Raw genomic sequence first — 13,593 nt, forward strand, 5'->3', positions numbered from 1 at the left:
TTGAAGGACACTTAGCTATTTTCACTTTTTGGCAATTACGCATAAAACTGTTATAAACATTCATGTATAGTTTTCTTGTAGACATATGTTTCAATTTTTATTGCTAAATATCTAGGAGTGAGATTTCTGGGTGATATGGCAAGTAAGTGTATGCTTAACTTTATAAGGAACTGCCAAACTGCTTTCCAAAATGTCTGTACCATTTGCATTTCCATCAGTGATACATGAGAGTACTACTTGCTGCACATCCTTATCAGCATTTGATATTGTTAGTTAGAACATTTCTTTTTTTTTTTTTTAATCTTCATTTTATTGAGATATATTCACATACCACGCAGCCAAACAAAACAAATTGTACTTTCGATTGTCTACAGTACCACCACACAGTGGTACACTCATCACCCAAATCAATCCCCGACACCCCCATTAGCACACACACAAAAATAACAAGAATAACAATTAGAGTGAAAAAGAGCAACCGAAGCAAAAAAGAACACTGGGTACCTTTGTCTGTTTGTTTCCTTCCCCCATTTTTCCACTCATCCATCCACAAACTAGACAAAGTGGAGTGTGGTCCCCATGGCCCTCCCAATCCCACTGTCACCCCTCACAAGCCACACCTTCATACAACTGTCTTCGAGATTCATGGGTTCTCGGTTGTAGTCTGATAGTTTCAGGTATCCACCACCAGCTACCCCAATTCTTTAGAACCTAAAAAGGGTTGTCTAAAGTGTGCATAAGAGTGCCCCCCAGAGCGACCTCTCGGCTCCCCTTGGATTCTCTCTGCCACTGAAGCTCATTTCACTTCCTTTCACATCCCCCCCTTGGTCAAGAAGATGTTCTCCGTCCCACGATGCCAGGTCTACATTCCTCCCTGGGAGTCACACTCCACGTTGCCAGGGAGATTCACCCCCCTGGGTGTCTGATCCCACGTAGGGGGGAGGGCAGTGATCTCACCTTTCAAGTTGGCTTAGCTAGAGAGACAGGGCCACATCTGAGCAACAAAGAGGCATTCGGGAGGAGGCTCTTAGGCACAACCATAGGGAGGCCTAGCCTCTCCCCCGCAGCAACCGCCTTCCCAAGGGTAAAACCTGTGGTAGAGGGCTCAACCCATCAAACCACCAGTCCCCTATATCTGTGGTCATGTTAGCAACCATGGAGGTGGGGTAGGCGAATACCCCTGCATTCCCCACAGGCTCCTCAAGGGGGCACTACATATTTTTTTTTTTTCCCTTTTTTTTCTTTTTTTTTTTTTTTAACTTTCCCTTCTTTTTTAAATCAACTGTATGAAAAAAAAGTTAAAAAGAAAACAAACATACAATAAAAGAACATTTCAAAGAGACCATAACAAGGGAGCAAGAAAAAGACAACTAACCCAAGACAACCGCTCAACTTCCAACATGTTCCTACTCCACCCCAAGAAAGCCACCCAATACAGCAACATTTCTGCGAACTTGCTCCCACCACATCCATCAGAAATTAACAGACCATAGTCATTCCTGGGCATCCCCAGAACGCCAAACAGCCTATCTGTTCTTCCTGGACCACTGTTCCCCCTTTCTTAATTGCTCTCTATTGCCAGTTCCCCTACATTCTACATTATCAACCGTTTGTTTTACATTTTTCAAAGTTCACATTAGTGGTAGCATATAATATTTCTCTTTTTGTGCCTGGCTTATTTTGCTCAGCATTATGTCTTCAAGGTTCATCCATGTTGTCATATGTTTCACGAGATCGTTCCTTCTTACTGCCGCGTAGTATTCCATCGTGTGTATATACCACATTTTATTTATCCACTCATCTGTTGAAGGACATTTGGGTTGTTTCCATCTCTTGGCAATTGTGAATAATGCTGCTATGAACATTGGCGTGCAGATACCTGTTCGTGTCACTGCTTTCCGATCTTCCGGGTATATACCGAGAAGTGCAATCGCTGGATCGAATGGTAACTCTATATCTAGTTTTCTAAGGAACTGCCAGACTGACTTCCAGAGTGGCTGAACCATTATACAGTCCCACCAACAGTGAATAAGAGTTCCAATTTCTCCACATCCCCTCCAGCATTTGTAGTTTCCTGTTTGTTTAATGGCAGCCATTCTAACCGGTGTTAGATGGTATCTCATTGTGGTCTTAATTTGCATCTCTCTAATAGCTAGTGAAGCTGAACATTTTTTCATGTGTTTCTCAGCCATTTGTATTTCCTCTTCAGAGAACTGTCTTTTCGTATCTTTTGCCCATTTTATAATTGGGCCGACTGTACTATTGTCATTGAGTTGTAGGATTTCTTTATATATGCAAGATATCATCTTTTGTCAGATACATGGTTTCCAAAAATTTTTCCCATTGAGTTGGCTGCCTCTTTACCTTTTTGAGAAATTCCTTTGAGGTGCAGAAACTTCTAAGCTTGAGGAGTTCCCATTTATCTATTTTCTCTTTTGTTGCTTGTGCTTTGGGTGTAAAGTCTAGAAAGTGGCCGCCTAATACAAGGTCTTGAAGATGTTTTCCTACATTATCTTCTAGGAGTTTTATGGTACTTTCTTTTATATTGAGATCTTTGGTCCATTTTGAGTTAATTTTTGTGTAGGGGGTGAGGTAGGGGTCCTCTTTCATTCTTTTGGATATGGCTATCCAACTCTCCCAGCCCCATTTGTTGAAAAGACCATTATGACTCAGTTCAGTGACTTTGGGGGCCTTATCAAAGATCAGTCGGCCATAGATCTGAGGGTCTATCTCCGAATTCTCAATTCGATTCCATTGATGTATATGTCTATCTTTGTGCCAGTACCATGCTGTTTTGGCAACTGTGGCTTTATAATAAGCTTCAAAGTCAGGGAGTGTAAGTCCTCCCACTTCATTTTTCTGTTTTAGAGTGTCTTTAGCAATTCGAGGCATCTTCCCTTTCCAAATAAATTTGATAACTAGCTTTTCCAAGTCTGCAAAGTAGGTTGTTGGAATTTTGATTGGGATTGCATTGAATCTGTAGATGAGTTTGGGTAGAATTGACATCTTAATGACATTTAGTCTTCCTATCCATGAACATGGAATATTTTTCCATCTTTTAAGGTCCCCTTCTATTTCTTTTAGTAGAGTTATGTAGTTTTCTTTGTATAGGTCTTTTACATCTTTGGTTAAGTTTATTCCTAGGTACTTGATTTTTTTAGTTGCTATTGAAAATGGTATCTTTTTCTTGAGTGTCTCTTCAGTTTGTTCATTTCTAGCATATAGAAACATTACTGACTTATGTGCATTAACCTTGTATCCCGCTACTTTGCTAAATTTGTTTATTAGCTCTAGTAGCTGTATCGTCGATTTCTCAGGGTTTTCTAGATATAAGATCATATCATCTGCAAACAATGACAGTTTTACTTCTTCTTTTCCAATTTGGATGCCTTTTATTTCTTTGTCTTGCCGGATTGCCCTGGCTAGCACTTCCAGCACAATGTTGAATAACAGTGGTGACAGCGGGCATCCTTGTCTTGTTCCTGATCTTAGAGGGAAGGCTTTCAGTCTCTCACCATTGAGTACTATGCTGGCTGTGGGTTTTTCATATATGCTCTTGTGGTTTATTATTAAAATGATGTTTGAAGGTGTATTCCAGTAGAGCCAATGGTGTTCTGACAATTTCAATTAGGAACTGGGTATGACTAGAGTTAGCCTGGCTTGCTTGTCTAGGCTTCTCCCCTTACTCATTTTTCATCCAGCACAGCTAACTTTTGGAACTTGAAGGACTGGATAAGTATTTGTATTCAGTGGTTCTCAATGGGGAAAATGCCACTTTATAGGGGCATACTGAAAGTTTCTCTGGGTATTCGTTAGATATCACAATGACTGGGGTGGGCATGCACCACTGGCATTAGAACATTTCTTTTTATCAATTTTGATAAGTGTGTTGTGGCATCTCATTGTATCTGATTATTATTACAGTAATATGATATTTTTTCTTCTTATTGGAAATGTTGCCTCCTTTCATTTATTTTATCTCAAATATGTTGTTGATATATTTGGATTTATATTTATCATCTGATTTTGTGCTTTTTTGCTACTACTGCTTTTTCTATGATACTTCTTTTCCTACTACCTTCATGTCCTCCCCCCATCCCTGTTTTTCTGCTTTCATTTTGAGTGATGGAGTTATCTTTATTCTTTTTATATTTCCTTCAATTGGCTTGGAAATTATACATTTTATTTCTATTTCTATTGTTTTCTCTTAAAATTTTAAACTGCATTCTTGATTCAACAAAGCCTAAAGTTAATGCATTTCTTTACTTCTTCCCAAAACAAAGACCTTGAAATGTTTTAACAGTGAATCTCCACCATCTGAAACTTTGTTTTTGCCCTTATTTTAGTTCTATCTTGTATGAATAGCCACTAAATTTTGCATTATTATTATAGTTTTGCACCATCAGTGCTTGTTTAGATTATGCCTTCATGTTTCATAGGCTCTATGCTCATAATTTCTTTTGGCAACTTACTCCTTTCTTCTGGGTTCAATTTATTTTTTTCTGAAAAACATCCTTTAGTAGTTGCTTCATGCACGGTCTGGTAGTGATAGCTGAAACAAATACTCCCTCATTCCTATATGATGCTTTAACTGGATATGGTATTCTCAGATGGCAGTTATTTATCACAGTACTTTAAACATATTATTCCACTGTTGTTGTTAAGTAGGCTGTCAGTCTAATTGTTATTTCTTTGCACATAATATGGCTTTTCAGTTTGTGTATGTAATCTTTTTGCTTTTGGTATTCTGAAATTTCACTATACTACGTCTAGGTGTTTTCACTATCTTGCTTGCGACTTACTGTGATTCTTGAATATGATGATTCATAGCTTTCTTCAGATTTAGAAAAATTTCAGCCATTTTCTTTTTGAGTATTAACTTTCCTAATTTCTCTGTATTCTCTCTTTCTGGAACTATTAGATATATGCTGAATATTTTTAGTGTATCTCTTTTTTTCCTCTTTACTTCACTTTTATTTTTCTATCTCTTTATCACTCTGTGTTGCTTTTTGTGAAGTTTGCTTAGAACCAGTGGTGTGCTCGTGCTGACAGACGAGAATTGACTGTATAACATCTCTTCTCAACTCACGTTCAGTAACAACATGTTGGTAGCTTGAATTTAACTATATTGGGAGTATTTATACCATGGAAATCAGAAAATGCTACAGATCAGGGATCCCCCTTGCCGCCTCTCCTGAGAGCTGGTTTACCAGCACATCACTGGTTAGATCTGTCTTCTAGTTCACTAATTCTTGCTCAACTCTTTCTAATCTGCTGTCTAAATACCAGTTTCGTTTTCCTTTACTTTATTGACTATATTTGTAATTTTTAGAAGGTAAAGCTGGCTCTTTTTCAGTTCTACTATTTTTTCTTGTTGGCTTATTCTTTTTTTTTTTATCTTCATTTTATTGAGTTATATTCACATACCACACATACAAAACAAATCGTACATTCGATTGTTCACAGTACCATTACATAGTTGTACATTCATCACCTAAATCAATCCCTGACACCTTCATTAGCACACACATAAAACTATTTGTTGGCTTATTCTTTCATCAAGTTTTCCATTTCTTCTTTATATCCATAACTTAAAATGTATTTGCTTTACAGCCTCTATGCAAAATTTTATTATTTAAAGTTTTGAGGGATCTAATCCTGCTATTTTTGTGTCTGCTGACTCTTGCTCATAGTGGATTGTTTCCCATTTGATAATTTTGGATTGTGAGCTCATCTTTAGAAGGTTTCTTATGTTAATTTGTCAATATGGAGTGACTGAATCTCAGAAGAAGTATACATTAGCATCTCAATTCCAAATGAGGGCTTTTCCACCACTAGAAATTCTCACGGGCCTCATTTTGTCCTTCTATCTGGAGTCCAAGAAAAGGAAACACACTTCCTTATTGTTTTCCTGCTTCTTGGAGTAGATTTTTTTCTCGTCCACTCTTTCATGGAGGTGTAGCTCTTTAATGGTCCCAGCTTCCCAGAGGCATCTCAGGTTCACATCCCCACATCATACAGACCCGAGACTTATTTCCATCTTTATGGAGCTGTTGAAATCCAAGATTTCTACCCTCACTCTAATAATCTGTAGCCAGAACATCAAGTCACGCTTGCCAGTTCTGTTTTTCAATTTTCTCGATGTCCCCTCCACCTCATCTTTCTCCCCCATTCCTGCTTTTTGTCTTTTGGAATTCCTTCTACTTTCTTGTGAGAATAGCCATGGAGTCAAAGGATTTTTTTTTTTTATATTTTATGCTGCATTTCCATGTCCTTCGTAGTGGCACAGTTTTCAGACTTTCCCAGTCTGCAATATTGTTAGACATGGAAGTCCCAGCCCTAAATTATCTTTGCTTCCTATTCTAGGTGCTAAGGTTTAAAAACCTAAAAATAAGACCTATGTTATGATGGAGCAGGTGATGTTTGTTGGCAAGAAATCAGGGCTTTAGTGATATTTTGGGAATCATCCTAAGTGGGTTTTATTCTCTTTGTTTGGTAAGGACTCACGAATTTTTGTCCCCAAACAGGTAACCTTGTTTCTTGACATCATGGTTGTTTGCCAAGATTGGCTTCAATTTTGGTTCTCAGAGAGTTTTCTCTGAGCAAGAACTTTTGTTATTCTACCTATTCGAAATCCTTCTGTTTCATTTCAGATTTGACTCATAGAAGTTTATTTTATAGAAAGTCAGGACTGGAAAGGATTTTAGGGATCATCTGGTCTACCTCCTCATTTTACATATGAGGGATTAGCCTCAAATGAATGATGGGATCAGTCCAGGATCACATAGGTTGGAAGAAGGAGAGCTAAGACCAGACCAGACTCCAGGGGCTCTTGATTCTCTCCACTCAACCAAAGCCTCCTCTGTGCCTGTCTCCCAGTTCTTTAGGTGGTTCATTAGAAAGTGTACAAGCCTGTGTTGCATGGACCACAATACCCAGCACATAGTTGAAACTCCTCAAATTTAAGTTCTCTTCCCTTTGGCTTCTCCCATGTATTTGTTTCCTGTGGCTGCCAGAACAAATTACCACAAACTTGGTGGTTTAAAACAATAGGAATTTATTCTCTCACAGTTATGGAGGCCAGAAGTCTGAACTCAAGGGGTTACAGGGTTGCACTCCTTCTGGAGGCTCTAGGGGAGAATCTTTTCCTTGCCTCTTCCAGTTTCTGCAGGCCTTCCTTGTCTTGTGTCTACATCACTCCAATCCTGGCTTCTGTCTTTGTGTTGCCTTCTCTGCTTTTCTCTGTCTGATCTCCCTCTACCTCTTTCTAATAAGAATACATGTGATTGCATTTAGGGCCTGTCCTTATCCAAGATAAGCTCCTCTTCTCAAAATCCTTAACTTAATCACATCTTTTGCCATATAAAGTAATATTCACAGGTTTTGGGAATTAGGAACTGAATATACCTTTATGGTGGGGGAGGGGCATTATTTTTTCCTGCCTACTATACCCCAGATGCATACTGACTATACTTTCCAGACCTTGACTTTCTTTTCTTTCCCCTTGGGACAGTTTATTTCCTATTTCCAAGTGCATTGTTTTATCTTGGAACATTCTTCACTCTTCTGGACCCGCCTATGCAAATGGACTGTTCTTCCCAATGCTCCACTAAGTCTTTGTAATGAAGATTCAGCAGTGCCATTAGGCACCCACTTTGCACCAGGCTAAGTTGGCCTGTGAGGCCCTCACAGTCCACTGGGGCAGCTGACAGTTGGATGAATGCTTTGGGTACTAAAGCACAGATGCTTTGAGAGCCTGGAAGATACAGTGATTGGGGGCCATAGGTTCTGTGCCACATCATCCAGGAATTTAGAAATAAGAGACACAGCCTATGCCCTTAATTAAGGCATTCAGAGTTGAATGGGGGATGAAGACGGAGTATTAATGCAGAGTGTGATGAGAGCTTTGAGAGAGGGTTGCCAGGGTGTGGAGCTTGAGAAGGGATGTGCCCAACCCAGGCTGGGGTGAGGGTGGGGGAAGGGAGTAGAGTTAGTTCAGAAAGGCTTCCTGGAAAAGTGGTTCTTGAACTGCTTCTCAAGGCAATGAGCAATGTGGAGAGTGTTCCACTCAGAGGAAAAAAGGTATGCAAAGCATGGGGAAGTGAGAGTGGGCTGGCATCTTTCTTGTCTTTCATGTTATCTTCTTCATTGTGCCATTCATCCAGCCATTATTCACCAAACCTTTGCTAAGCACTGACACCTGTACCCCTGTGTTCATGCTGAATACAGTACAAAAGGTACTTCCCACCCAGATGCCTATGTTCTAACCTAATGGAAGGTTGCCTCAGGGAGTGACAGACTTAGAGTTTTCACTCAGGCAGGCATAACTGTGGCTTTATTTTCCTGAACTCTGATCCACAGGGACCTTGACCACAGACCCCTATGACTTTGCCAACTCCTGGGCCATGAGCAGTGGAGAAGCACGGTGCAAGCGGGCATCCCCTCCCAGCAGCCCATGCAACAGCTCCTCTGGGGAAATGCAGAAGGTGGGTGCAGCCCAGCCTGGATGTGGTCTGGATGGGTGCGTGACTTCTGGAATTAAGAGGCAGCGGGACACCTGGTCTCAGGCCCTCCATCTGGGGGAGGAGTGGAAATACCTGTGGGTCTCACTGGCTGTTCTCTGCAGGGTTCAGGTGGGCTCCTCTCCTCAAGAAAACCAGCTGTGGTTAGAGTTTGGTCAACTCCAACTCTAATACTATTCTGGGCCTATGTGTGGGCTAATGAGTAAGTACAGCAGGTGACTATTTACACTTGTTTTGTTAGACTCCCAAACCCTCCCTTGTCCCCATTTATCCCCATTAGCATCTGCCAAGTGTTTGAAATTCTACCAATAGAAAACCATTCCTTTTTTCTTAAAGTAGGTGCTGAAGAAGTGGTTGTTGTAAGCTACAAATGGAGGGGAAAAGCCCCAAGTTCTTATCAGCACATTTGCAAAAAGGGGAATCATTTTACAGTTAGGAAAATGTTGGAGGGAGAGGACTGGTGCTGGCCTGAAGTGACATTGAAGCGACACTGCTTGGACGTTGTATTAGTTTTCCGAGGCTGCTGTAAAAAATGATCTCAAGTTTAGTGGCTTGAAACAATAGGAATTTATTCTCTCACAGTCCTGGAGTCCAGAAATCTGAATTCTGTTTCCCTGGCCAAGATGAAGGTGTCGGCAGGTGCTCCCTCCAGGGGCTTGAGGGGGATCCATTCCTGTCCTCTTCCAGCTTCTGGTGGCTGCTGACTTTCCTTGGCTTTTGGCTGTATCACTCCAACTCTGCCTCCGTGATCCTGTGGCTCCTTCTTCTGCCTGTCTCAACTCTCCCTCCACCTCTCTCTTGAACAGGTGCTTGTGGTGGTGTTTGGGGCTGACCCGGATAATCCAGGATGACCTCACAACCTTAACTTAATCACACCTGCAAAAACTTTTCCATATAAAGTAACATTTACAACAGGCTCCAGGGATTGGCACTTGCTATTTTGGGTGCTGGCCATTTTTCAACAGCCCACAGATGTGAGGCCAGAGTCCACTCTCAGTTCCAGAATTCTGACCACTTCTATTCATTTAGGCAACAATCACTGATCAAGCCTCCGATATATGCTAGATGCTGTCCTGGGGAGAGGCTGCAAGCAAAGCTAGCAGGGACCCTGTCTTCCACAGGCTTATGTTCTAGTAGTATCACCAAACATTAATCAAATACTCATAAATAAGTGAGCAAAACCAAACTGTGGCAGGGGCTTGAATCAGTCGGGGTCTCTGCAGGAGATCACGACCCTCTCACATTAGGATCATTTTGGGAGAGTTTAACAAAGGGACTGTTAACCAAGGTGCAGGCAGTATAGGGGAGCCCCGAGGGAGCCGTGAGGGGGTCCATGAGCCTGTACGGGAACTTGGAGACAGAGAGCCTGCCTGACAGGAGTGAGATCTTTGTGGAGGTGGGCAGCCAGCCTGAGTGGATCCTACAGAGCGGAAGCCAGAACAATATATGCTCTGACCTCACTCTTTTCCCTTATCCTGGGGCTCCCCATTGGCAAAAGTCCAACTGGAAGCTAGAAGTCCAGGGTGTCTGTCCATACAGATCAGCCTTTGGGGTGCCAAGCAGATAGAGAAGAGTGGATTGGTGAAGGGTGGGGATGGGGGATGGAGGACCCCATTATGGGCCTCAAAAGAATGAAGGTCTGAGAGAGGGAGCTGACACGGCTCAGGGTGGCCCTGAGCTTTCGGGAAGGACAATTACCCTGAAAGACTGCTTGAGCTGAGAATGAAAGTTGAGCGGGAGTAGAGAGGCAAAGAAATATGGCGGAGACTTTTGGGAAAATGGCAATGCACGTGGTAAAGGCTCTGAGCAGAGAGGTTTGCCTTGCAGATTTGAGAAACTAGGGCTCAAGTAGCTAGCATGAGAACCAGGGGGAGGAGGGGCATGGTTAGAGGAGGGTGGAGGGGTGGACGGAGGTCCAACTAGCAGGTGGGTCCACTAAGGACTTTGGTCCTCACTCAAGTAGCAAAGGGACATCGTAGAAGGGTTTGGGCCAGGACGCAGGGTCAGATTCACATTTTGAAAAGATCACTGATGGCCATGAGAGAAAGGGTAAGAGGGAGACAGAGCAGATGTGGGAGTTCAGGTAGGAGGCTGTTCAGTGGTCCAGGTGAGAGAAGATGGATCGGGTGGTGGAAGTGGAGATGGAGAGGGTCTCAGCAAACAGATAGTTAGGAGGTAATGTAGGCCTCTGGGGGGGATTGGCTGTGGGGCACAGGTGGGAGGTGTCCAGCCTGACTCAGGGGGTCTGACTTATGGAAATGGATGGACTCAGGGCATATGGGAAGGGGGCCAAGAGGCTGGGGAGAATGCAGTTATTTGGGGCATGTTGAATTTGAGGTGCCTGTGTGACAGCTGAGAGGGGCTGTATCTCAGCAATTCCGTCTAGAGCTGCGTTTTGGGGTTTCCTGGAGCTTGGGAGATTCTTCCTGGAAGGATGGAGCCCAGATAGAAAATGGAGGTGCTGCGGGTGGGATGAGGGGGAGCCTCGAGGGGAAGGGGACTTGCTGCCTTGGCGGAGCCCGTCCAGGAGGAAAGTTTTCAAATGGAGTCCAGCGGCAGGTGGGGGCAATTTGGTAGGAAGGACCAGAGCCTTTGCTGGTCCAGGGCAGACACCCTAGCCTTGGGGATAGGTGCTGCGTGGAGTGGTGCAGAGAACTGCAGCCTTTCCAGCCCATCCCTTTCCTTTACTGCTCACCAACTTTTCTCCCCATTAAGCAGTCTTTACCCTTCTATCCATCAGACCAAATGTCTTTTCTCCCAGATTCTTTGTGGGCAGGGAAATGGGACCACAGGCTCCACTGCTTTTGTTCTGTGCATGTTTGGGGGATGGGACTCGGGGTGGATTTGGGTGAAGCTAGTTTTCTTGGCCCTGGTCAGTATCTGGGGATGGAGGCTGCTGTTCTGGGGAAAGAAGCCACAGCTCCACTGGCCCCTGCACCATCCTGCGACTCAGAACAGGCAGGGTTGGTGTCTCCAAGCCCGGGCAAGGCTGGAAATATGGCCCCAGATTGCTTCTCCAGAAACAAATCGCTCACACATGCATGCACACACACACACACACACACACACACACACACACACACACCTTAGCATGAGAAAGCCCTATTATTAGCTGGTTACTCATTGAAAGAGCCTTTTCCGTTTTCGTGAAACAATTTGACCTCCTGAACCAAGGAGTAGGTCAGGCCTAGGAAAATATCCTGGGTTCTCTAAATCCAGCTGCCTAAATCATAAACACAGACAACTTCCAACTTGTAAACAAGTACATTCCCAAAGACCTTTGCCCTCCTACCCCAACCCCCCCAGGTTTGTAGTATCTCAGTGGTTCTAGCCGGGCTGGAGAGTCTGCTCCACCTGGACATATCCGAGGTATTCCTAGCACCTAAGCAAAGGCAGATTGAGCCCTCACCTGAGATGGGGATGCTACAGAGCCAGAAGGAAGAGGGAGTAAAAGTTTGAAATGTCTGCAGCTAGCCCTTGGCAGCCCCTAGAGTTTCTCTCACCCCTGGGCCTTGGCATTGCTCTGAGGGCATGGATTAGGGCTCAGGCCGTTTACTGGCTTCATAACCCTGGGCAAGACACTTGTCTTCTCCAAGTCTCAGTTTCCCCATATGGAAAACTGGCCCAGAAACAGGACCTGCAACCCAGGGCCATTGTGAGGATGAGAGAGAGAGGGGCTTTTGCCCAGTGGGGCTCAATTGTCTGAATCCTCGTTGTTGTTGTTATTATTATCATTCAGTACTCCCAGTGTCCTCTTGCAGTCCTCTGCTTCCCACTGGGGCACCCATGCTTTGCAGGTGAGGGGTGGGGAGAAGCAGGTCAAGCACGGGCAGTGCTTTAAGCATAAGTGCCCAACTTATTCTTTTCCTCCTCCCCTCGTCCCAGTTATAACTCCCCTTCCTGGCCAGTGAGAGAAGCCAACGTTTCTAGGGCTGCTTATTAACCCAGATGAACTTCAACTTGGGTGCACGCGAGGAATCATGTCCAGTGAGGAGGAAGAGGGATCTTATACTTTCTTTTTGCTCCAAACCTATTATTCCACTGTTTGCAGGGGGTTCACCTTCTACCCTGCCCCCTTTTCCCCTTCCTCCCCTTCAATGTTCTCTAAGCAGGAGTGAGATGAGGGCGGTGTGTGTGCCTCATTTGGTGAGGTGGGTAGGTGTTTCCATGCATGTACCTCAAATTCTGAAACATCTCTTGGAAGGCACGGACCGTGTCTTGTTTTATTTTGAAAACACAGCAAGCTCAGGGTAAGTGTTTGCCAAATGTTCTCCCCACCCTCAGAGTACAAAGGATTCATCTTGTTTATCCCTGAGAAGTGGGAGGTGAAGGCAGGGTGTTCAAGTGGAGAACCTGATGCCGCGCTGAAGAGGGAGACTGGGCACTTTGTCTCCTGGAGATGAGGGGGAGGGACGGAGGGAGAACCGAGGGGAACCTTGTTTGCCTCCCGGCACCTTTCTGGGCTTGCAGCTGCAGCTTGCTACTCGCTTTGTCTCCTAGGGCAGAGCGGGGGGGCAGGGAGGGGGTGCCTGAGAGCCCTTACTAACCAGTGTCCTGGGAGCAGCTTAAGAAATCGGGTACCCTGTCCTCAGTGCTGGGGCCAGGCTCCTGAACACTCCAGACCTCCCCAAGGCACATGCTGCTTTCAGGTTGTTTACCTGAGAAGCCCGGCTCTGTCTCAGCCAATCAGATCGTGTCTGCCATTCCTGGACTCCCTCACTGGCTGGGAAGCCCAACCCCGACTCTCCTGGGAGGTGATTAACTGGTCCTTTATACCGCTGGCAGCCTGCTGTGTCCCACTGGGCCACCCAGTTGAGAAGTCAGGTATGGTAGATAAATGGGGCATTGTTTACAAGTGTTTTGCTTCGAGTTTGTGCCTCCAAAGGACTTTTGGAGTGGCAGGTTGTTTTGTGGAGGAGGATGCATTGCTCTAAGAACTGTCCTGGACAGTAGCCAGAATCCATCCCCCCATCCCCCACTTCCTGGAATTTTCCATCTTTCCTGGGCTGGAGCTCTCATTCTGAGAGCTCATATTACTTATACCTGGGGGATGAATGTTTCCTTGTTATGT

The 13,593-nt window shown here is 44.2% G+C and overlaps 1 protein-coding gene across 2 annotated transcripts in view; it reads left to right on the forward strand.

Moving 5' to 3' along the window:
- The window catches only part of VWF (von Willebrand factor), a 160,911-nt gene that overhangs the window by 13,753 nt on the left and 133,565 nt on the right, over nt 1-13,593 (forward strand). For both annotated transcript variants that reach the window (XM_037844993.1, XM_037844994.1), the window contains one exon: nt 8,362-8,486. In XM_037844993.1, the coding sequence (XP_037700921.1) occupies nt 8,362-8,486 (125 nt within the window). The remainder of the gene's footprint in view (nt 1-8,361; nt 8,487-13,593) is intronic.

Source organism: Choloepus didactylus, chromosome 8, assembly GCF_015220235.1.
Source record: "Choloepus didactylus isolate mChoDid1 chromosome 8, mChoDid1.pri, whole genome shotgun sequence".
Lineage (NCBI taxonomy): Eukaryota > Metazoa > Chordata > Mammalia > Pilosa > Megalonychidae > Choloepus > Choloepus didactylus.